Genomic DNA, 26,379 nt, shown 5'->3' on the forward strand with positions numbered 1-26,379 from the left:
ACGGAAATCTTCGAGATTGTAACTTTAAGCAATTAAAAGGCAATGCCACCAAATACGAACAGTACATGTAAACTTTTGACCCACTGAAAATCTGATATAGTACATAAAAGCTTAAATAAATCGGTCTCTTCGATATCATTTTGAAATGACCTCTCATGGAAATAAAGTAGATATCCTAATTGACTTAACACAGGAAATGTAGAGTAACATGACGTGTGGAGTTGTGAACTTGAGTTTGGCCTCAACTGTTTGCTGTTACTTAACTGAATTCCTAAGCAATATTTCTCTATTTATTTTAATGGTGGTGTTTGCTGGAAGTAGCTAATTTGATCTTACTGAAGTACAAATAAAGTACCACAAGTACTTGCAGCATGTGGGAGTCACCTCTTACTTGTCAGAGATGTCTTCACTTTTTCAGTTGGCAAATGCACATTTATTGTCTTGTGTGCAGCATTGTGCTTTTTGTCCTAAGCTAAAATGACTTGTTAATTTTTCCTGTGCTCTTTTCTCAGGTGCAGTGGGTTGTGGCGGCAGGGCCAAAGGAGGACGTTTTGGGGAGGCAGCAGTACAGCAGCCTCCCCCCACGGCTGTGGCTGTGCTGGGTGGCGCCCTCCTGGCTGCCCAGAATGTGGCCGGGTCATCCCAGCATGCCCTGCAGCCGGCCACAGCTGCCCTCTCTGCTCCATTGTCCAGCAACATTTTGTCACAGCAAGAGACAGACGCACATACCAAGGAACAGACACCTACAGAGGTTCACAGAAACGGTAAAACTGAAGGCAGCAGTACAGACGAAACTGACACTGACAATTTTCAAAAAGGATTGGCTACCTCTTTGTACCAGAACTTCAGTAGCCCTGCATATTCCCAGACAGTACAACCTTTTCCAAGCAGACTTGTGGACATACAGGCAGACCTTGCACAAACAACAGAAGTATTGCACAGGTCAGACGGAGGTTGCAATTCCGACTGGCAGAAGGACTTTACAGTGGAAGGATCTGCTCATTCAGACCAAGAGGAAATCCTACAGGAGGGGCCAGCAGGAGGACCAGAAGGTGAAATACAAGACAGAAGAGGACAGCAGCACCCAACGAAGGCAAGATCAGTGCAGGAAGTTGCAAATACAGAGGTGCTGGGACAAGGGGGTGAAAACGGAAAAGTTTCTCTTTGTTTCAGCCAGTACAGCTCCCCTCTGGCTGTCAGCTTTTTTGCAGGTACACATAACAAGGAACCTAAAGACATGGATCATTCCCAAACCACCTCACCAGATCAGTCAACTGAGCCCAGCTCCCTTCCTCAGTCTGGCTCCAAAGAGGGAGAGATCTTTGGTCCAATTATTGAGAACCTCTCTCCTTCATTTTCCGACTCTGACAGCTTACAGGTTAAACACACAGAATCCACGTTTAGAACACACTCTCTGGATTGCAGTGAAAGGGAGAAAAGGACAATACAGGGAGAAGTGGATGGAGTGGAAGACCTGTCACCAAAAGCAGTGCAGGAGGGCTCTGAACAGTTCACAGAAGAAACAGAGTGTGAACTTTTGGGTATTGGGGAGCAATCTCTCTGCTCTACATACCATCTACAACCTGAAGGCGTATGCACAGAACGGACTCCCTCACCTCTGCAAGCAAAGATTCATGGGACCCCAAAACCTGGAGACTTCACTTTTAAACCGCATGGACTTCCAGGGAATCCTTTCCCCTGTGATACAGCAGACAATGGGGAAAAGGAGTCTAGTTCACAAGGTGCTTGCTTCCCCCCACTGCCAGTGGGGAGGGACAGGATTTACGAAGAGAGTGAAAAAGATCAGTCCATTTTATCCATTGCGAGTGGTAATACTGTGCAGGCGAATCTCTTGGAAACCAGAACATCCTCTCCAGCTAATGTTCTTCAAAATGCTATGGATGTTGCAGTCCAGCTCGATGTGTCATACCTCAGGGAGGCACCAGAGCCAGGTCTACAGGAACATCCTGTTCTAGTTGAGAAGGCTGAATCAGTTTTGTCAGAACAAGAGTTCTGTAATCAAAACATAGTGGTTTCTGATCTTGTAGGTCCAAGTGGATCCCATGAGACTGTAACAGCAAATCAGGCTTTAAAATGCATTGAATGTCCTGAAGTGGAATTGAAGCAGAGTTGTGTTGCAGAGAAAGCTTTGCTAAGTAATGCTGCTACAGTTGAAAAGGAAATGCTCCCTGACACTGCTGGAGAACTGAGGTTGGAGAGGGTTGCAGCTTCTAGTATGAGAGAGAGGGTCGTAAACCCGCAAGGTGGAACACAGGATTCTGGGATTTTTTGTCTTGAGGAGATGGGGAGAGAAAACCATGCCAGCATTGTGCAGTCATTGCCCTCACCTCACAATCTGCAGAAAATTGGCAGGATTCCTAAAACTCCAGAGAAAAGTCAAACAGGAGCGCAGCTTGACTCTCAACAACTGTCACACCCTCAGACTGGCAACGTCAACAATGACTCTTGTACCCAGCTGGAGAATAGCCCCCCTCAACCACATCACAACCTCTCTCTAAGTGATGATGGTCCAAACGTCGTAGAAAATGTCATCAGTTGTCCTCTAAGCCTTCCTGTGACAAAAAATAGTGATGGTCAGGGGGAACCGCAGGATCCAGCAAACAAAAATAAAATTGAGTTGCTGGAGGACTTGACTGAATTGAATGTCACTCAGACTTCCTTGAACCCTAGCATGTGTACCCAAACTATCATTCCTCTGGGGCAGCTAAGCAGAGGCGATGAACAGTTGGGTGAGAATGAGACCAAAGAACATGCAGATAAATCTGGCCTCCCGGTAACTGTTGTGGCAAAAGGCAGTAGCCTTCAAACAGGATTAGGCGCATTACCAATAAAGTCCATAGATATTTGGGCTGCAACAGTCACTGCAGATCATACAGAGACAAACACTTCCCCTGATACACTGCAGAGGGTCAGTTGCATACAACCGATCTCCCCAGACAAAAGAATGATGGAAGCATCCAAGACACCTCTCACTAATGTCACACTGGGACATGCATATTCGCCTGGAGAAGGAGGGAGAAAAAGTATTTTGTCCCCACTTGTCAGTGTGTCTGTGGAGGGCAGTCAGTCCCACACCACTTCTTTACCTGATGAAGTATCTAAGGGGCTGGGATCCTCCTTGCAAAGTGAACGCCTTCCTCATGCTGAGCTCCCAGTTTCCTTCCAAGGAAGTATGCAAGATTCTGGGTGCCCTTCTTTTCCCGTTCTCACCGACTCCTCTGTTCTTGCAGCAAAGGTTGCAACCATGGAGGCTGGCAAAGATCAGGAACCCCCAGTTATTCAGATAACAGAAGACATGCATGAGGCTATATCCTATGATCATGCCATTTCATCTGGTGTTGATCCCAAGCTTCTTATCTTAAATTTGTCAGACACCCCTTTAGACAGATGCCCTCCCACCATCTTGGGTGGGCTGTCAAGTAATTTAGAGGCATTGTGTTTACCTACCACCCAGGCAAGTAGCTCAGTTTGTGAGTCTGGCAGGGTTTCTGTAGAGTGCCTTCCCAAATCTGGTTTGCCCACAGACTCGGTGCCTGAAGTACTCACAGACCCTTCTAACCACAGTGAACCTGCATCTCTTTGCTTTACCCCTGTGCAGAATCCGCTCTCTTTGGCCTCTTCCACTCTCAGACTGCCTCAAAGTGAGTCTGAGTTTGAGGCCTTAGATGAGGTCAAAGCATCCCCAGAGAGTACTTGTACATTGTCCGAAAATCAAGACATCACCACACTGGCTGCAGCTGTTACTCCTTTGTCAGTCACTCCCCTACCTCTATCGGACAGGAATATCTTAAGCAATGTCCAAACCAACCTGGGCTATCACACCATGCCCAGCAAAGACTCAGAAAGCACTCATCTTTTCACAGATGTTTTGGAGTTGGAGCAATGTGAGCGACTACCAGTTCCCCAACTGTCCATCTCAGTCACCCAGTCTCCTACCCCAGAGAGAGAGTGCACAAATAGGAGTGAAAATAGTGACAGTGAAACTGAACTTGCAGGAACATCTCAGGCCTCAGGCTCTAACTTTGCCACCCCTAGTTCAGCAGAGAACAAGGTGAGTACTAATTATACCATTATTAGTGAACACTTTTTGGTGTTAATTTAAAACGTGCGCTGCTCTAGATTATCTTAAACATTGAATATTATCCTTTATCATTGTTCCCCATTAGGAGTGAGAGTGCTGGTAGTTATAAAAAAATAATAATTTACTCGTTTTAATGTAAATGGTCACTTCAAAATAATTGGGCGATGTCAACCAGTTGACCAAGACGACTTGAGGAAACTCATATCAGTTGGTTTGGTTTCTCAGTATTGATTGGTTAATCGGGTAATCTATAACTTTGTAACGGGGCTCATGGGACATTTCATCTGAATTTGCACAGAAATTTCCCTGACATTTCAGGTTTTCCTGAAACTTTTCTGGGTGTGAAAGGGTAATTGATGCATTTTTAATACTTGGCAGGGCTTGACATTAATATCTTGTGAAGTCTGTCTAAAGCCGCGTTTCCACCGCAGGAACTATACCCCGGAACTAGGAACCTTTTGAGGAACTCAGTGCGTTTCCACCGCAGGAACTAGGGTCTAAATTTAGTTCTGGGGGCTTTGTTTTACCCCCCAAAACGTTCCTGCTCGGGGGTAGTACTTTCCGAAAGTACAGGAACCTTTTGGGTGGAGCTTGCAGCGCTGAACATTTCTGATTGGTCGAGAATTCGTAGCATTTGTGTTGTATTTATTTTCCGCCATTACCCGCCATGTTTGAAAATATGCAGCGGCAAACCAATTTATTTTCATAATAACTTCAAATCAAACTTGTATATTATGCGGCGCAGTAGCCTACTTTTGGTTATAACCTGTCAACGCCTTGGAATTATAACGTGTGCTCTTCTGTTCTTTTCTTGCTTTAGTATTCGTTTTATAAAATGCTAAGCATTCGTGCTGGGACAGCATATTACGTAGGCTACCAAAACATTCAAACGGATTAATTCGGTTGCTGAATATTTTCTTCCGGATTTTCTTTGTTAGCCCGTTGTAATTGACTCAAAACGTTTGATACAGTTATGTGAGGTATGCGGTAGTTCTGCATAATTAACATAGGTGATACAGTACAAGCAAACTGGAAATCACCTTCCGCACTTTTTATCCGGGTAAAATAACAGGTTAATTCTAGTAGGCTAATCTTCGCTTTAGCTTTTTCAGACTGCCGTAATTTTACTCAATTTTACTGCCATTTTTCAATTCCACGAAAAGACCAGGAAGACTATGGACTCATTTATGGTGCATGGTTCGCATCTGGAGGGCACACTTCGCTGCTCGGCTAGCAGTAACTTCGAAGGAAAGCAAACGGTGGCTGTACCACTACTAATTCACATTTTCACGCAAATCCGAGTTTTCGTTCTATTCTTGTCATTTTGCAATTAGCCTCTATGGAATTGACGACGAGAAAGTAATAAAACAGCAAATTGTTTACAACGTGTGCATGTTTTCTGCTGTTAATGAATGTGTTTGAGAGGATATATGAAAATCAATAAATACAAAAGTAACCATAGCCTATATAGTCATTGTTGGTAACCCGTTGTATATAAGTGGAATAAACCCCTCCGGGCTGTCCCGGTTATTAGAAAATAATGTAGGCTACTTCGGTGGTAGTATGGGGTTACAGAAGAAATCATATGACAGATGGACCGACGACAACGTCAGTGGGCTAATTTGCCTAATCTTCGCGGTACTTTAGACCCCGGTAGAAACGCAGACAACCATTGGCTGAAGGAACCTTTTAGTTCCTGGTAAAGTAGTTCCTGGGACTGAAAGTTCCGGGTAATTTTGGTGGAAACGCGGCTTATGCCATAAAGCAAGCTTGCATTAAACTTAAACTAAAAAATTGTGACTTAGTGCCATGGCTCGTAGGCTACTGGTTGATTTTACGTGCTCATGTATGGCAGTGGGTTCAAGTTCAAACTCTCAGAATTCTGACTGATAACCACGGCAATATTTTCACTGGAAATCTTGCCTAAAGTCCCAGCTGATTGGTTAATAGTTTAAATGGATTCTAAAGGTTGTCATGTTAATGGTGACAAGCGTGCAACAACATTTAGGTAACAGGTAACAATTCTGAATACTTCTGACATATTTGATTCAGCAACTGTACGCTCAGATCGCTTGCCAGGCCTCACTGACAGTGGCCAAGTGACATCGGTGAGGATTCAGAAACTATAACTTTTAAAGATATAATCCAGTCTTCTACTGGGACTTGTCATTTATTGAGGGTGTGACAGAAGTGTTTGGTGGTGCCGACCATAAACAAACATTTTCACTTTGAACGTTGAGTTGAACAAATAATGTTAAAAATCAATTTTATTGGTTATTGCCATTGGGTTGTGATAGCTAGGCTATACCATACAGTCTCGTAGAATTGCTATCAATAAAGGGTAACAACATGCACTTGCTTTGTGTGAAGTTTGATCACCACTGCAGTGAGAAATGTATTGTGCTCATGAGTACACACTGCTGTCAAAGTGCCTCTTTGACAGACAGTGTGAACTTCGCGCGCTGCAAATCTTCCGACCACCTCAGAAAGGAGAGAGAAAGGAGCAAGCATGGAGCGCGCGGCCTAGGCTCTTATTGAAAATAAATATGTGGACGCGACAGTATGGTTTTGAAAGCACATTTAGGCAGAAATATTTAGAAAATGTAACATTTTTAATTTAAGAATTTAATATACATAATTTTTATTTTATAATTTTTTATATTATTATTATTTATTTTTTATTTTTTTAAATGTATAATATGGTGGCAAGGATTTTGCCGTGGTGCCACGCCATGGCAAAACCTTACCAGCAGAAATGGTGGGGTATGGGATATTTGCTAGAATACATAAACAGGCTGTTTCCTTTGCAATTGAATCACATATTTAATTTTCATTTTATTTCATATATTACAATTAACAGAGGTAGTAAATTTCCCTCAGTCAATTTCCCTCAGCGCAGGGCATTGAAACTACATGATGCTCAGCCACTGGTGCATTCTCTTGCTTCTGAAATGGCTCTCTGACTAGTAATCGATCAATCCATTACTCATAGTCATCCCTTTAAACACAATTTATTTACATGTATTTATGGTAACCAGTGTGGCGGTGTGGGAATTTCCAACATTTATTTATTTATTGTATTTTCTATTATATTTATTTACTATTTTTTGATGCTATGTCGCCAGTCAACAGAATACAAGGCTGATGGAAGATCTTGATCACTACTTGGTACTTCTAATGCAAGTGGATGTCTACCTAGCCTCTAGACTTTGTTTTCTGAAATCTAATGGACCACTGATGTTCATGTGGATTTTTTTTCATTATTTTTTGGATATTCAGGTGTGTCGATGGATAGCAGACAGGATTTTGGCAAACTCACCTCTTCCTCCTGCACCCTCTCCATCCACTTGGGTGTCCACCCAGATAGATCGGGCCTTTGCTCCACTGCGAGGACCCCATGGTAAATTCATCTCTCCACCTACCCGGGGCCCAGGAGGGCCCCAACAATCTGATCCAGCCTACACTACGCGTCCTCGTCCAGAGAGGCACACGGACATGGCAGAGTTGGCCAAGCATGTGAGTGTCTGTTCAATGCTACATGTTGCACATGTAGTGTGCCTTATTTCTCAATCTTAATGAAACCATTCACTGCAAGGGAATTTTATGCAGGGGCTCATAAACGCCTATCCTTTTGGCACAATGGAGCCCTTTACATTTGAACAAAGTTAAGAAATAAAGGATCAAAATGCACCTTGGTCAATTTTCAGGTCAGTGAAGGAGACAAATGACTGAAAAAATAAGCGGTTGGAATGCGCCCACATTGACCACGCACGATTCCAATTTTGTTTTATGTTTGTGTGTGGATCATCCATTGTGATTACGTTGTGAGCAGAACGTTTGGTTAAAAACGGCATTCTAGTTTGATGTACTTTTTAAAACAAAAAGGTACAGAGAAGCACCAGGACAGTCAAACATACCATAGCCTACGCTACCCTGGCTTTTTCAACAGAGAAGTCTGTTTAATCAGTGGTTGCAGCAGTGCCGTTCTGCTGCAGCTGCAGAGATATTTGGCTTTAAAAGAATGCAGCGCTGAATCTTTTTACCCAAGAGTGGTGACTGGTTAAAAACGTTAATCCAGTGACATTGAAGTGGAGACTGATGAGGAACTGCTGTAGTTGTATGAGAAACTAATTAGCTACATTGAATTTGTGATAGTTAATACCGGCCAGCTAGCTAACTACTGAAAATGTTGCCATGTCATTTTTTAGGAGTTGGGTGTTTATTCAGACAAACTCAATAATGTAGGCTGTCTGACAGAATGACTTAAAATTTAGGACAGTTTACTATTGGGCACTACATACTTGATTGTATCTCTTCTAGCAATAGATGGTTTGATGTTACACTTCATCTATTTCTTTGACAGTCTGTCCGATTTACGCCTCCAATTGCTCATTTTGAACCTGCATGGAGGTCACGGGGTGAATGGAGATCTCTGGATGAAATTTAGTTTTGATCATTTCAGTTGCTTTCTAAAAAATGTAGCAAATAGAACACAAAAAATTGTTTCTGTGGGTTTTTACACATTTAACCCTAGAAAGGCTGTGTTTTTATTACTTACCCTTACTGTCCAACATTACTACATCAATTTCTGTGCTCACAGTGATCTAATTTCATACATATTGTGCAGCCATATGTTGCAAAACTATTCTTGAAATTAAGGACACATTGAGTCTATTCCAACAGTTGTATTTCTAAATGATAGTGGTTTTGTTATATAAGCTTACGGAAAACTGAATCGAGGCTACCGGCACACTGGGAAACTTGCTAAAATGTGCTAAATGTGACAAAACACAAAATGGGAAAAAAAGTTAAAAGAAATATGACAGTATGCCTACAGTATTTTTTGAAGTAATTTCTTAAGTCATAACAAGCAGGAACTGCACACAAAACAGTTACATTTCTGCACTTGCCATGTAGTCTGTTCAGTTTATTCAAAGTCTCAATTTCAGTGAATAACTGAAAATATGTTGGAACTCCACAGAGTTCTAAACCAATTCTAAAACTTCAATGAACTACAGTGAAAGGCACATTTTGACTGAATATGTTCAAAGGAACAACTGCACCTCTGGGACGCTTGTGCCCATAAGTGGGGCCAGTTGTGTCCCTTACCTTAAAGTAAACAAAAAGACACGATAGGTGATTTACTACTATTTTTATATCATTGCACACGTTAAGACACGTTTTCTTTGACCTCTGCCAGTAAACACCATTGAATACAAAGTATATTTATTAAATGTAAATGTATGAAAATCTAGATATTTATTCAAAATACTGTGATGTGAGGTTACACTTTCCCCTTGCTCACTTGTTGCTGGTGTCTGTTGTCTTTTCACATTTTTGCCGGTCTCTCTTAAAGATGCCTTGAAAAACTATTTTCTGTGTGTCAATATATTTAAAAAGTAATTGTTTATTTCAATAATTGTTTATATCCCCTATTCGATAAACATGGAACTTGATACTGACAGGACAGACACGACTGTGGGCAATTTATCTTGTATGAATTCTGAATTAAAAACTGCTATAATGAAGTAGGGGTGACTTTGTATAAATGCGACTGTTTTTGGGTTTTGCTCGTTTTCTTAAAATATTGTTTCTGTGCCTCACAACAAAGGTGTTATGGGAGGCTGATCCAACTCGCTTGCCCACTCACAGCCAACATATAAATCAAATGGTGACCTGGCCTTCACGCTGTTGTGACCAATGAAAATGTTAGCACAAGTCAGATTTTTACTTGCGTATGCAAGTCTTGGTGCAAGAATGGATTATGAAATTCATGTTTTTATTTGGAATCAAAGTGTTTATTCTACAAATAATGACTACTCTCTCCATTTATAGGAAGCAGAGATTGAGCACCGGTCTCTTGCTCTGAAGCGGGAGGGATTCTGGTCCCTGAAGCGCCTCTCTCGTGTGGCAGAACCAGGTCGGACCAAAGTGCACTGGGACTATCTATGTGAGGAGATGCAGTGGCTTTCTGCTGACTTTGCCCAAGAGAGAAGGTGGAAGAGAGGGGTAGCTCGGAAGGTAAGAGACCAAAGAGTGCTTGATAAACTTGAATGACAAGAAATTTTTGGTTTTCAGTTCCAGATGTCTTTCACCTTCACCTACAAAAATATGCAGTGCTATTGTTGCTTTTATACTTACAGTCCTGGGAGGGTGTGTGTAGTCAGGTGCACACATGCAAATCCAACCAATATGAAATTTTGAGAATGCAAGGGTGAATTGACACATGGATGAATTCGTCAAAACACACACTATAGGCTTCTGCGTTGACTGCGTATCTTTTCAGTCAGTTAAAAATTGTTTGCATGAACACAAGCATACATTTATGTGTTGCAGGTAGTGCGGATGGTGATGCGACACCATGAAGAACAGAGGCAGAAAGAGGAGAAAGCCAAGCGGGAGGAACAGGCCAAGCTGCGCCGGGTGGCCTCTTCAATAGCCAAGGAAGTTCGGGCTTTTTGGAGCAGTGTGGAGAAGGTAATTTACAAACACTCAATTGTGTGCAGTGTGATGCAGCATCTATGATGTATAAAATTTTCCAAGATAAATGAGCTTTGTCGCTCATTACCATAAATGAAAGCTAAAATGAAAAATTGGTATGACAATAACACTTTCGTGAACTGAAGTAAAATGAAGAAATTCTGAATTTCTGGAACTAAAATACTTCTGAAACTAAATTAAATAACTTCATTTAATTTTTTTTCCTGTGATGATAGGACTATTGGTTTTGGCCTGGTTGTCAGGCTTCTCGGTAGTCGTGGCAATTGTCATTTTGTAACCCCAGAGCTGCACTGGATGCAAAAATTTCAGTGCATGTGTAAAATTCTAGTACACACGCAACAGATGTCCAGAAAGATCTAGCTGTGGTCACTGGTACCTGCTACACAAACCATGCAAATATGAGTGTAGGTGTGAGAGAGTTGCATGCGTTGGCTATATGGGATTGGAATCTATTGTTACAAGTTTACGCTTCCACTCTCACTGCAACTGTAAACACCTCACAGCTAGAACAATGAGGGTTTGTAGCTGGAGGGGAAGGCACCGCGTGTTTTCCCTTGGCTGGTGTGATTCAAAACCGGAGATGTTGGTTATTTTTCCTCTGTTCGTAAGAACAGGGCACAATTACACTTAAGAATGCACTGGGTCCGTCGCCGCGGGTCAGATATGAAGGCGCTGCTTCATATCCCGCTTAAGACTGGCCTGAAACGGATCAGTAGCATTCTGGTTACTCTCCGTTCGCAAACGGGGCTATGCTGTCATCAGAGATATATCTGATCTGTCGCCGGACTGTCAATATTCCAATGGGAGCATCAGAATATTCACAAATGCGCGGAACAACACATCAAATATATCCATGACCACAGCAAGTAAGCGTAACAGTTACTAGCTTTTACCCTCGTGATAATCTGACTCCATATTAAATTATAATTTAAAATTTGGGTTTAACTATACGTGGAACTTGGGAGTGGTTACACTCGACTCTATCTTGTGCCATCATTCCTCAATATATGCTCCCGGGTTTAGCACTATTGTTAAATCTCAGTTCGGTGAAGAACCCAGAGGGTAGGAGGCTGACCACCATAATACATGCCTTCCTTTGTGCATAGATAGTTATGAGCCCAGGACAGTGTGTATCTATCGGGCTCCTTAAGGCGAATTTGACAAGAACCGGCGTATAACGCCCATGGGTCCTCTTAAGCCAAAACACCAGAACCAATACCACCAATCCCGTTAGCGGGCAGATCGTGGTCACCTATCTAACTTGAAGACCTCACTAAAGACGTTCGCTGTACTAGACCCCTGATCAGTAGGTCCTAGTCATAATAGGTCCTAGTCATAATTGTCTTGTCATAATTGTCTCTCTAAATAATGAGTATTTAATCGGAATTTCGGCTGAAAAGAAGATAAAATGGATTAGAGTCATGAAGACCACGCAAGTTAAATAAATTCTTATTTTTAACAGGCAGTTAGGTCATTAGCTTCAAATTCACAATCAATTATAAGGTTCAAAAACATAAATACAGAGTAAAAAGTTCTTACCCAGCCTGTTTAGCTACACACGAAATCAGAGTCTGCGCAGTGTGGGAAGTCGATTGCGATCTTTCCTGTTCAGCTACGCACAGAACACAGTGCAGTGTGGGAAGTCGGTTACAATCTTCCTTGTCTAGCTACACACAGAGCACAGAGTATGTGCAATGTGGGAAGTCGATTACGATCTTCCTTGTCTTTCTACACACAGAGCACAGAGTATGTGCAATGTGGGAAGTCGTTTACGATCTTCCTCGACTGCTTTGTCTCCCTTCCTTTTAAGCCAAATCCCGCGTTTGGTCTAGGCGGCATTGCCATAAATTAACCTGGCTGAGTCAAATCTGGAATTTCGGCCCCCACCATTTGGAGGCGGTTGTTAAAACAATTAGTGGGGAAATTGGGAAAAGGAGATGATTACCAGAGAGGACATTCCATTGTGAGTTTCTAAAACTATGTTTTTTCAAATTCTATTTGGTATGAAACATATTTCATTCAATTGCTTGCATTTTCCTGAATACGTCCATACCAAACATGTCAAGTGGATGTAATATTATGGTGCAGTTGTCATGAAAATACCCTTTTGTTTAACCATTTTACATGCAATCCATGTTATTACGTAAGGCATAATACAACAATACAATGAAAACATGTGCATGGTTTGTACGGTTTTCCGGGGTTTGTAAATAGGATAAACAGATGGTTTAAAGTCCAGATCCAGAAAAGAAAATAAGTGTAATGACAGAGGGGACCACATAAGGGCACTGTGGTACTGTCAAGCGCAGTTGCCCCACCATTTTGCCAGAGGCCTGATGACCCTTACTGACCCCCACAACCATAGACAAAGAGACCTGTTCCCCTTATCTTAGTTGTGTCCAGATGGCAACATTCCAGAGGCCCAATGGCCTGCTCATCCCGAGGAAGTCCGAGTAACTTATTGTTTTACCACAAGGCTCTCGGGTTCTTTGAAGTATCGGGATGAGTCCCATGCCGGCTCGTTCAAATGCCAGCCTTTTCTGGGTCCCAGTTTGGCTCCCTTCTACACAACCAATAGTACTGTATACTTGCCAACCGCAAACTCATGACTTCAAGCAGCGCTGCACAACTGCTAACCACTGCACCCAGTGGATAGTTCTGAATTTATCTCCCTCTAAAGCACTTCTGATATTGTTTTTCTGTTTTTATATTTACTCATTGTAAACAGGCAAGATACTAGTCTACATAATTTTTTGCTGGAAAGTGTTTTGCTATCATTAATTAGCAAAGCAAATGTTGCATCCATCTGCAGCCATGCATAGAGGTAGCACAGTTTGCATGCAGTCTGTAGGTTGGCTGTGTCTCAAACAGAAGACAGTTGCTTTGCTGCCTACATCTTAGAAGTGAGCTCCCTCCCAAGGTAGCATTCTAACAGAAAAGGCAACAAACTTGGGATGCACATTGAAGGTGGGATGACGTATTGTATGTGATTACTAACAAGTGACCTGCCTTGTTCATGGAATGCTCAGCGAGGCTTACAAATATTACATGATATTATTCCAGTGTATTGAATAATAAAAACGTATTTTTTATTTACAAGTTATTGAGTTCACTGTATACTCGCACGCTCCCGCACTGCTGTCGCAACTGCTGCTGCAACTGCTGCTTTGGTGCTCTCAACCGCAATGACTTTAACAGAAGGACACCTGAGGTAATCGCCAAAACCTACGGGATACCCTACTTGGTTGAGGATCAGATGCTGCCTTGGCAACCAATTAGCCAAATACTTAATTATAGGCCTATTCAAAACAGAGGCTGAACTATAATGTAGTCACGCTATAACTAGACTAGCTACTCTTTATACCGTCATTCACGTCAAGCTGATACTGTTGCAAGTGTGACATTAACTTGGTTTGCTGCACTTACGAATTTACACTTTATCAAGTCAGACCGAAGCACATTAATTTAGTACAGTGGCTGAACGTTTATAGACGCTGCTTCATAGCCATATGTCTTAATGTGCTGCTTGAAGAATGAGAAATTGAGAACCTAAACTACCTTTCAATTGGTGAATAAAAATATTAAGCATGTTTAAAATTGTAGTTTTATTTTCTTCAACGTCATTATGCTTTGCTCAGAAAATCGACTGAGTTATCTTGGAATGCTTATTATGGAGGTCTTGCCTCATCCACTTAACTGGCTTCATGGTCATTTCCATTTCTTTTCAAGATTTTACCACAACACATTGGAACTGTAAATATGTGGGTTATTTGACTTGCTTTCATGTGCTGCTGCTGGTTTTTAGTTTTTTAGTTCTGTTTTATATCATTCAGTTTAGGAATATTCTGACTACCCATCTAAACTGTGCTATGTCCCCCTTGTGTCAAACCTGTAAGTTTTGGAAACTGTGCTTTAGTTCATATCATCCAGCATATCGTTGTGCCAAGATAAATGCTATTCAGAAGCACGTTATAAATTCAATTAAACATTTATATCGCTAATACTACTGTAAAATAGTAAAACACTAACCAATAAAAATACATGTTCTTGAATAATAATAACAATTACCAACACATTCACTGTTCTGGTTTAAGCATGTTTCAGTACTACGCTTCTGTGTCTTAGCCTTTTTGTCACTAATAAGGAGCTAGGAGCTGACTAATATGGAGGTGCTTTGTTTTCCATGCATTGGTGAGGTTTTGATTTCGGCAAATGTTATTGGTAAAAAAAAAAGTGGATGTTCTTCAGTGCTTACTTCTTTACCAGTATGTTTGTCTCAAATTGCTATGAAATAGTTTTTTTCACTTTCCTCTTTAGGTGGTACAATTTAAGCAGCAGTCTCGCCTGGAGGAGAAGCGGAAGAAAGCCCTAGACCTTCAGTTGGACTTCATTGTGGGCCAGACGGAACGCTACTCTGACCTACTCAGCCAGTCCCTTAGTGAGGCCAATGTAGTTGCTCCTCCAATAGCCACCCCTCTAACCAGCCCTGAAGCAGCAAGCTCTGGACCCAAAGGAATACAGCATCACCTGCAAGATGAGGATGGTGAGTAGGCAAAAGTTCCACTTTTTAAAAATTCAATGAAAAGTTAATTTTTCCTGTTGCATGACGTTGACAAAGCATGGCTGTTCTATAGTAAAGTTTATTCAGTAGTGGTGTTGTAGAGGTACAGAATTGAATATCCTCAGAAAGCAATATTGCTGTACAATTTGTCATGTCATAATCCAGGCTAAACAAATCCAATCATTTCAGATACAAATAGCTAGCTAGCTGGCTACATTCAATGAACGAAAGCAACTCTGGATATGTTTTTTTTTATGTGCGTGTCAAAGGTTAAATCCGAATCAGTGGTAACACCAAAGTCTTTCACAACCATATTTCAGTCAGCCAAACAACCATCACAGTTTAGAGTAAGAGTACACATTTTCTCCCTTAGTATTTTGGGACCTAAAACCAACATTTCCATCTTATCTGAGTTCAAGAGCAGAAAATTAGAAAGCATCCAAACTTGATATCTACAGTACAGGTCTCTTAACTGTGAAAGCGGCAGCGCTTCACCAGGTTTCATTGAAATATATATTTATGTACGTCTGCATAGCAGTGGAACTATATGCCATGTGCCCGGATAATACTGGTAGCATATATAAGGAGAAAAGTACTCGTCCTAGCACTGATCCTTGTGGAATACCATATTTCATCATTGAGTAGCTGGACTCTTCTTTTAATTTAGCAAACTAAGTATGATCTAAACCATGCAAGTGCCTGTCCATGAAGTCCAACACAGGCCTGGAGTCTGTCCAAAAGCTACACTCAAGTCAAGGAGTACAAGAACTGACTGAGTTTTGGTCAGCTGACCATAGTAAATCATTAGTAACCTTGACAACTGCTGTTTCATTGCTGTGGTAGGGTCTAAACCCTAATTGGAATATTTCAGAGATACCGTTAGAGCTAAGGTATGCAGTAAGTTGCTTAACAACAGCTTTCTCTAATAATTTCGATAAAAATGGAAGGTTTATGTCTATTTAAACCTATTTAGGTCTATATTCCATTTTGTCAGGTTCTGCATTTGGTTTCTTCAGTAATGGCTTAACTGCCACTTTTAGTGACTCAGGTTCATATCTGGTTACTGGGGATGGGTTAATTAATTTTAGCGTGTACTGGCGTAGTAAAAGAAGAAGTTATTTAACCAATTTTGAAGGAATTGGGTTGAGCAGACAGGTAGTCTGTTTTGAGGACTATTTTAGATGGCTCATCCATGCTAATGGACATTAGAAAGTTCAGTGCCGCTGTTTGTACATCTTCCTGTTGTAACCAAGCACTGGGCTGTTTATTTATACTAGCAGGAGTAATGTAGGGCCTGGGTGGTGTCATTGTACCATGGAGTATGATTTTTCTGTCTAAAATTTCCTCTTTTTCGAGGGGCAACCATATCAAGTGTGCTTCTGAGAGTAAGGCCCTGTTCACACCTGGCATTAAAATGCGTCTTAGGTGATCCGATCACAAGTGGACAGCGCTAACTACAGGTGTGAATGCACCCTGGGCCCCATTGAAGGACCGCCTAGTCAACAGACATCCTCTGCCTAAGCGGAAGTACGTACTCATTCGCACGCCAACGGCGTCATATTAAAGTGCGAAACAATAAGAAGCCACACTGAATAACAAAATAAATGAGACAAAGTTTTTTAAAAATGATATGTTTGCTGATAGACCCATCTGACGTTGTTTTCTGGACCAAAAGAGACGCGGATAGAACTATAATTTTGGTTGGTTCTCAAATCGCGTAAGCTGGCTTTGTCCGCGACGTTTGAAAATTTTGAAAAGCGCATAGAGACACATTACGAGTGCGTCAATCATCTTGGGCGATTTGGTTTGCCTGGAGCACGCCAAGGAATAGACCCAGTCTGTTTTTGTTTTGATTTTGTCCGCGTGCTAAGGTCTTCGCAAACTACTACTTCTTTTAATTTCCGGCAAACTAGGCACAGGTACTGCATTGCTGCCGTAGACTGTATAAAAATATACCGGTTAAAACATATATATACCGGTTGTTTTTGACCTCCCACCGGTTAAAAACAACAACAAATTTGATCTTTGCAAACAGAAATGATGTACGTGTTTATTTGTATATTGAGCGGGGAAGTGAGATCCGAGTGGTCACTCGAGACATGTGGAGACACATTCTAATGCCAGGTGTGAACTGACATCCATCTCGACTGAATCTGGACACAATCCAGATATATAATAATCTATATAATGGATATATCCGCATACAAATTACAGGTGTGAACAGGGACTAAGTGTTAACTGGTTAGTCAGTTGGTCCAGTGATACTTCATCAGCCTTTTCTTCATTGGAGAGGAATGGCTCCTCAGGGTTGTAGTAGTGTCTAGGCACTGATACAGGTGGTTTGGATGCCTTGATTTCAAAGGTAATAAGGAAATGATTGGATAGTACAGGGTTATGAGGTGCGACAGTAAGATTTTACAACATTGATACCATGGGACAGCACTAAATCTAAGGTATGGCTTCGGTAGTGAGTAGGCTCACAAACATTCTGTACAAAACCAATAGAGTAAATAATAGAGGCGAAAGCTGTTCCTAGGAGATTACCATGTTTATCCACATGTATGTTGAAATTGCGAATAATCACAACCTTATCTGCTGAAATTGCAAGGTGCGATAGAAACTCAGCAAATTCTATTAAGGCTTCTGGGGAAAGAGCATATAGAGCCAAATACCTTACACAGCATGGCTTGAGGATGTCCTGCTTGGGTGATGCCGAGTTAAGGTGTAGGAGGGAAGGGGGGTCAGACTAATTTATGACAGTGACTGGCCTACCTAAAAGCTGACTGTTTACTTATTGATCAAAGTGAACTTATGTTGTTGGAAGCCGGGCTAAGCAACATGCTATTATCAAAAGATTCCTGAAATAACTGAATGTACTCTCTTTTTAACAAGATCAAACATGAATAAGTAAGAAGGTAATTCAGTTCAGCTCTTGAATACCTATAAAAAGCATGGAAATTTAACTCTTCTACAACAGGATGATATTTGTGGACAGATAATGGTCAAAGCCAGCCAGTTGTAACCTCCACCTTCAGTCAAAATATTTTCCATATAACAAAACCAAATCGTACCACATTGGTTTCCGCTGTTCTAAAAATGGAGATGATAACAATCAGGCCTCAACACCATTATCTATGTAGACATTAAGATTTTCACTCAGCCACTGAAATGTCACAGGTTGTATTCAAACTTAAGGGGAAATGTTATGCATGTGGCCATTAGGGATGTATCCGAATATGATATTCGGGAAAGCACGAATAATGCGATGGAACCAGATATTTCTTCTCCCCGAAGTTGTTCGTTATTATTCAGATTCGGGGGGGAAAAAAAAAAAGTCAGCTCCATGTCTGAGTTCCAGTTTCCAGTTCCAGTGTAGCACCAGTTACACATGGCTGCTAGCTGTATCTGGAACTCCGGCACATAGCAGCTGCAGTAGGCTATATTATACCATTATCTATGTGCACAAAAGTTAGCTAGCTAAAGAGATTGGATTAATTTAGATAACCTCTAATTAAAAGATAATGCCCATTCTGTTTGCAACATAGGACTTTGATTTCACTAACTAGTCGTTTAATTTACTACACATTATTGAAAAGTGATTGCTATATTCTGTAGTCGCCCACACCGAGTCAGCGTACAGCAGGCAGCGGGCTGAGAGCCGACCGTTCCCGGCTATCACTCAGGGAAACTCTCGCATCGAGGAGGAGGAGGCGTCAGGTGCGGGAGCTAGCGAGACAAAAGCCTGGTGTGGCAGCTGGATTTATTTCAAACCCCCACAACCTATAGATCAAAATGAAGCTTAGAACCTGTAGTTTTTAGATGTATGTGTGAATTTCCTCCATTTAAAAAAAAAAAAAAAAAAAAAAAAAAAAAAAAAAACCCAGTCGAAATATATAAAAAAATAACGTTTTACCTTACCTTACCGTATTTCACTCAGTATTCATCCATTTAAGATGTAACATGCTGTATCAGCCATAGGTCTTGGCTAACTGATTATTCATTAACCCATGTTAGGGAGGTATAGCCTCAGTGAGAATATGTTTAAAAGACTGTTTTGATTTATAAAGCTTCATTTTCCTAGGTTAAACTGACTGCTCAGTGTCCCCCAGCTAGTTTAGGGAGGGGGGAGGGGGTGGGGTGGAGTTCAGATGGTTTGCAGTCTATCCAAACTTAGTTCAGTAGGGGAAAGAAAAAAAAATAAAACGGCCAAAAAAAGTTCATGTATTAGGCCTACTTTTATGTAATTACTGTTGTAAAGTAGTAATTCACATTTCCCTAGCGAACTGCAGTAACGTTAAGAAATGTGAAAGCAGCATCGTTGGAATTTAAGATTATTCCCTTCAACTGAAGGATATTTTTCAATATATCTTTACTGTAAATAGTTTCTATTTTTAATGCAAAACATAATCTTACGATTTATAAAACATTTTTTTTCAGTTTCTGATTGTTCAATGTCCCCCAGTTAAAGGGGGGCTGGGGTGGTGGTGGGGTTCAGACAGTTCATAAAACTTAGTTTAGTGAGGATATGGAAATATTTCATAATTAATTATATGCCAATATTAAATCAATTTGATGCTTTAAAAGCACAACAATGGCATTTCCAATGAATATTAGGTTAGAAAATAAAACGTGCCCGATTTAACGTGACTTCCGGTATAAACCACGCCCACGTCCGGTCTTCTATCCAAATACAGATGCAGATAATTTTGTTGGTTGAACAGATGCAGATATGGATACAGATAATGACGTCTCTGCACACCCCTAGTGGCCATGCAGGGTTTCTTACCCCTGGGATGGTGTCCTGTGTCTTCTGGTTTGTCTCTTCTGAGACGAACTCTGCAGTAGGTGAGACCCATAGATCATTTGCCTAGATTAGGGCATCAGAGGATTTTTAAGTGCTCCAATCACATTTGCTTTGATGCTTGTTCAGGGGAGGGCAGGCCACATTCTTAGAAACAATATAATATTCTATTAAATTCACCGTTTCCCTCTATCACTGTTTCTGAACTACATATCTGACAACGCATTACTGCTAGCTAATTAGGCAAATGATAAATTGTATATTTTCTTACACAATTCACTTTGATGCTGTTACACCTAGTACATTCTGAGTTAAATTTTCATGCAACTACCATGTCATGCAAGCCCAGGCATCGACCTGAGTGAGACTGAAATAAACGATTGGAAAGTTTTTGCAAGGTGCTTGTACAGTAACTTCGGCCTAGTGGTTGCCACCACAAAAGCCTATAGGCTAGTTATTGTGAATTAATGATGCTCAATCACACAGTGGAATTCAGTCCTGTGCTAACAGTAATATAAACAGTTGGATCGATTTTAAAGTTTAATTACAACATTTTATGAACTTTGCTACAGTTGTAGTTCAACTACTAGGTGACACTATAGTTTCTTTGGCTGCACTTCGAACACGCATTTAATTGCACGCCGCTGAGTAATGTGTGCTGACATATTGTCTTTAAATGTCAGTAAGAATATAAATGGCAAGACAATGCTGTTTTTGGTCACTTCAGTCGTGAATGTCTTTGGTCACTTCAGCCGTGAATGTTGGCTGAAATGTTATCTTTTGCAAACAGATATTATTTTTTTGTTTTGAAGTCACACAAAGAACAAATCCTATAATTGGCTGTTTGAACATAGAAAAATTAAACCACTATAATGTATCAAGTAAGTTGGAGGTTTCTCTTTGAATGTTGCTTTACACAGACTTGCAGTTTGCAATGATCTTAATTCACATGGCTAGCTAAAGCTGACATTTACTGTCCAAAACTCAAGTTAGTTAGTTTCGACCTAAATCTGTTCAGCTCATAATCCAGTTACCTCCGAAGATTAACATTGCTCTTCTGTTGAGTATTATATGGCCAACTGTACTGAAAGGTCGTGGAAAATGTGAAAAACATGCCTTACCAAATAAATAATTCCTTTAAATATGAAAAGCACCTTATTCTGACAAATGAACAGCTTGTTAAAATTCTGGGATTGGAATTGAGGTTGGAACAAAAACCAGTACACTGTGGTCCCCCAGGATTGTGGTTGAGAGCCACTGCCTTATACACCATCCATTAGCTGTGTTCCCCTTCATTGCATAACGCCACTGCATTCCATCATATTTCAACATCTTTTGAAATCCTTCTGCCCAGTATTTTTTTTTTTTTTAACTATTTCATTCACATTTTTGATTGATTTCAATGATTTCAATAAAAACACCTAGAATGACATGCTATGCAAGGTGTGTCCAACCTTTTAATGATAATGTATGATAGCTTTTAAAATTACAGGGCTTTAACCACCCAATTGCAGCTATATTTCATTCATTCAGTCATTCATTCATTCATCCTTTATTTGGTTTTCTGAAATCACGTTGTGGGTGCATTTTAATGGGGCCGAGATTGATATGAAACAAAAATAAAAATTAAAAAATACAGTTATAGTCGAAAAAATAAGTTAAAATCTTTAAATGTCCCTAAGCAACAACAGAAACAAGATTCTGTGCAAAATGCAAGACATTCTAGGTTTAAAAAACAAAAGTTAGAAGCAATCTTTCCAAAACTCCAAATTCTTATTCCAAAACTACTTGAGGAACCTCATCAACCTTTAATTCTTGGAGATGATCTTTGGAGGTGGACCCTCATTAGCAATGAAAACTTGAGAGATTACACCATAGAGAAAAAGCAAAACAAAATAAAACAATTAAAATAGGGCAAAGAACAAATGGGAAATCAATCACTTGAAAACAGACGCAAGTTTCTAAACTGTCCAAAAAGAATGAGGGAACTTTTTAGGCGATGTTGTAAATTTTTCCATAAATCTGGTGCTATGCGACTATGCATTGTCGTGGAATATTGTATGAGTCCATGACAATGCATGGTGTTGTGTGGACGTGGTTGATGTGCAGCAAGATGAGGAAATTATTCACTGGTACTAAGATGAAATTGCAGTTATTAAATAATCATAACTTCTGCACTATTTGACCTAAAGACTTGAATCCAATGTCAGTCGATGTCCCTCCTCACAAAAAATGAACTTTGCTCAAGGAACCGGACAACTGAACTGGGAACTAGTGCTAGGCCATTAAACTGAGTGTTACCAAATTAGACTTGAAAGGATTTGTGGGGTCTATATAATTATGTTCAAAAAATATAAATAAAAAAAAAATTGTTTCAAGACAATATGTCAACTACATGCACAAATCAATTATTGTGGGCGTGACCATTTTTACTATGACAGTTGTAACCAGTGAATGCTCTTTCCGCTCATGAAACTTGGCATACATGTGCAATGGTTGCCTCCAAGGCAGCATGCTATTTTTTGTGGCCTTTCACCAAAGGGTGAAGCTGTAAGAGGAAAATAAATAATGCCTCGGACTCCTCAATTGCTTGTTCAATCTAGTTGAATCTTTGCATGCTGTCTTTGTGTATTTGTCTCCCATTGGATGTACAATATTAAAGTCATATCTGAAAAATTTGGCCACCGTCAGCCAATCAGTTGTCAGTGGGCAATGTGACTGCCATACAAATGGCTGATCATCATGACTTCTATGACCTCTAAGCTTGGGAATACAATGTCAAATTTTGGGATAGAGAAAAATTTTGTACTGTTTATTCATTCTTACATCTTAAAAAATCCTAATTGCTGCATGCTGCTTGGACCCCATTTTGTTGTATTTACCAAAATACATTTTGTTAAAACTGCACTTCATCAATTGTCACAATTTATGGGGAAAATATCCACTTGTACCTGTGCTCCTAAATTATATTGTATTTAGTCATATTTTTTATACTTGCATTTTCCGAACTCTAGGAGCATATGCGGGCTGAACACTGTCCAACTCTAGTGACCCAACTCAATTTTTTTGAACTTCAGCCCAGCCCTCTGACTTTTAAGACATGAAGATCCTAATATGTTGCTATCGGTGTATTAAGATCTCCAGAGGTTGAAGGAATTTCAAGTCTCTTCTTGTCCTCACAGATGGAGACTTTGAACCTCCGTGTGAGGAGGAGGATGATGAGGAGACCATTGAGGTGGAAGAACAACAAGAAGGAAATGATGCTGAAACGCGTAGGCGGGAGATCGAGTTGCTCCGGCATGAGGGCACCCTGCCTCTGGACCAGCTACTGCATACACTTACCCAGTCACAGGTATTTGTCAGGAATCACCACTGCAGGAATGTTTCACTTGCAAACGAGTCCATATTTTCAGCATCTTGTGTTTCCTCTGGAGTGGGACAGTGAGTACTTACTGTGGATTGCTGTAGATTTTCATTGGTCAAACCCACCTCAAACTGACTTTAACAAGTATTGCTTTTTGGAGGACGTAATCTTCATCTGAAGTGCTTAGAGCTCTGCAATAAAAAACAAGCTGTAGCTCAATTTGTACTGCTTCGTAGTGTGGTCACAAGTTTATCTTGCCCTATCTCTCATTTTCCAGGATGTCCCTGCTGAAGATGATTCTTCAGAAAGTTCGATTTCTGGTGCTGAAGAGGAAGAGGATGAGGAGTTTACAGCCAATGAAGATGATGGTGTGTGGTACTCATTTTCTTCTCTCTGCTTTGTACTTTGTATGATAGTTGATGTCAGCAAAAAAAAAACAATGCAGCCATATGAATTTGTGTGGTAAACTTTGTAAGGCACTCCTGATTGTGATTGTGACCCTCCTGCTCAAGAACAAGGCCTGTTTTCATCCACTTCTAGCAATTGTGTTTCATGCCAATGTCTGTGGAACTGTGGACGGCCTGTGAGAGTAGAGTTCCGTTAAAACCAATTAATGCAGCTTTTGACAGAAAGAGATCTTTATATGTTACTGTTGGTGGAATTTGGAACTTCATCATTGTTGGCTCTTTTAAATGGGAAATTTTTTGTTCTGGTCCCAAATTGTCAGAGCGCTAGCAAGTACTGACTTACCCTGCTATGCTAGAGAACCAAGGTCTATATTTTTTTCATAAAGTTTCTTTGATCGTTTTGGCTGCCTTGGTGACGGATAAAAAATAAATAAATACATTTGTGGGCTTTGAAAGCATTGTATCTTGATCATTTGGTCGTAATGGCTGTATCATGTGTTCAGCATTGGGGAGGACCAGATATGACCAGGAGTCGGGGTGGAGTGTGAGGGGGTATTAAAAAATCTTTTTTTTGAATTATGTGAATCTGAGCTGAGTGTTGATGACACTTTGGATAAAAGTGCCTGCTAAATAAATGTAATGTAATTATGACACATGCTCACAGTAATACTGTAAGAATATTTATTTCAGGCTTTTGATTTAAATACTGTTGGAGGCATGAAGATTAAATAAAATGTTTAATTTTCTGAATCCAGCAGTTTTGTTTGATGTCCTGCACTCATGCCGAGCGCAAGTGCGATAGTTAAACTCCCTCTCTTGTAAAATAAATGTAGTCGATTTAATTTAATTATCAAAGATATATTAATAAAATCACTAAATTTGTTGATTGGCTGCGCGACCTGTTGGATCAACCTTTATCAAAATGTCCAGCTCACAACGTGATTTATATTAAGAGATTTATTGAGTTACAAGTATGCAATGTCTACAGATGAATGTTGACTGCCTAAAAAAATCAATTGGCAATGTTAAGACTTAAACAGGTTAGTCACAAAAGAAATGAATGAAAGAAAATGCCAAACCACAGCCTGTTCTTCCAAGACAGTCTCAAGAAAAACAAGACCAACGTTGATAAACCAAAAGACAGCCGAATATTCTAAAAAGGAGGTGTGGGAGCAGGGCCAGACAGGGACCGTCTTATTGGAAAACCAGTAAATTTACATGTTAAAGTGTACTTATGTGGTTGGAAGCAGGGCTAAACACTATGATCTTATTATCAAAAGATTCTTATAATGCGACCGAACATGAATATGTTATGAAGTAATCAAGCATTTTTCGGCTGAATGGCCTGTTCTCGTCATTGTTATATTATGTTTTGTTATGTAGCTCTCTTAAAAATGGAAGTTTGCATTCAGCTGATAACTATATGATGGTAATTAATTAAATATTTATATGTAAGGCTCATTTTTTTTGGATGATATTATTTAAATGCAAATACTCCCAACACCTCAAATGCTGTACCCTCCTCCTTGGTCGACTTTTCCTAAATAGCTGAGTTTGAAATAACTGCATTGTTAGAATTTTAAAAATTGACTCATTAAATCGACTCATGATTGATATACAATCATTTTTTCCCCGTTTTCTTCTAATAACCCCCCTGACAGTAGGTAGCAGGTCCTGATACCTAGGTGTGAATGGGTTTCTCTCTCCTCCGGCCCACTAATCAGCAACAATTTTTTGATACAAATTACTTGGGTCGCTGTAGGAGACTAATTTCGCACACATAATCACACAAAATTAATTCACTGCAACGTTTGACGAAGGTGATTTATTTTGATTATTGACTTTAGCATGGGGATCAATAATTGTGGGCATCGTAGTCATAGAAATGATGAGTTTAGAATGTGGAGATAACACCTCCGACATACATTCAGTTGTTCACTGAAATGGCAACTTCAGATAAACTCTGACTAGTCTACAGAATATCGATCACGCAAGCGAATGAGACTGGAGGAAGCACTGGAATTACTGATTAATGACTTTGTCCTGGACCTGGCATGGGACTTGCGTGAAAATGACATGATGTTGAAGACAGAAGCAGCAGCCACCAAAGCAGGTCGCAGCATCAGCTTGCACACCCATCACTCCTGGGAAGAAAATGCAGTGCCAGGTCTGCAAATCCAATTGGAATAAGGCTAAAGACGACTGCTTTAAATGCAATCGATTTGAGTGCGCTCCTTGTTCACATAAAAAACCAAAGCTGTGCGCTCCCTGTGGAATTGATGAGTAAGAGGAGATAGCAGTAACAAAGGGAAGGGAGAAGCGAGCGGAATTCCTTATGACTGAAGGAAACTACTTTTTAAAAATGTTGTCCCTTTTATTTATTTAACTGCTTCCTCTATTTTATGTTTTGCTGGTTTTGTACAGTATAGCGCTTTTCTCAGTGTGCCTAAACTACGCCTTGGTGCATTTTCCTTTACCTGTATAACAAAACCAATTTCAAAATGTTGAAATTGATAGTCGTGTCCTTTATTTCGAGAATATAGTTTTGCTTCATAATGTTTGATTATCTTTATAAAATTAGCTGGCTGTGGGTGCTGAAATCGATGCTGTAATGTTGGATAAGCCTGATGCCACTGGGTGTCA

General features: G+C 40.3%; 1 protein-coding gene across 7 annotated transcripts in view; it reads left to right on the forward strand.

Moving 5' to 3' along the window:
* Nucleotides 1–26,379, forward strand: part of srcap (Snf2-related CREBBP activator protein) — a 121,389-nt gene that overhangs the window by 21,003 nt on the left and 74,007 nt on the right. For 6 of the 7 annotated variants that reach the window (XM_035404436.1, XM_035404437.1, XM_035404435.1 and 3 more), the window contains 7 exons: nt 513–4,072; nt 7,382–7,618; nt 9,938–10,123; nt 10,439–10,579; nt 14,921–15,146; nt 23,148–23,317; nt 23,607–23,697. In XM_035404436.1, coding sequence (XP_035260327.1) covers nt 1,238–4,072; nt 7,382–7,618; nt 9,938–10,123; nt 10,439–10,579; nt 14,921–15,146; nt 23,148–23,317; nt 23,607–23,697 — 3,886 coding nt within the window. In that variant the 5' untranslated portion in view covers nt 513–1,237. The remainder of the gene's footprint in view (nt 1–512; nt 4,073–7,381; nt 7,619–9,937; nt 10,124–10,438; nt 10,580–14,920; nt 15,147–23,147; nt 23,318–23,606; nt 23,698–26,379) is intronic. The other variant, XM_035404439.1, reaches the window with a different exon arrangement.

This window comes from Anguilla anguilla, chromosome 2, assembly GCF_013347855.1.
Source record: "Anguilla anguilla isolate fAngAng1 chromosome 2, fAngAng1.pri, whole genome shotgun sequence".
In the NCBI taxonomy this organism is placed as follows: domain Eukaryota; kingdom Metazoa; phylum Chordata; class Actinopteri; order Anguilliformes; family Anguillidae; genus Anguilla; species Anguilla anguilla.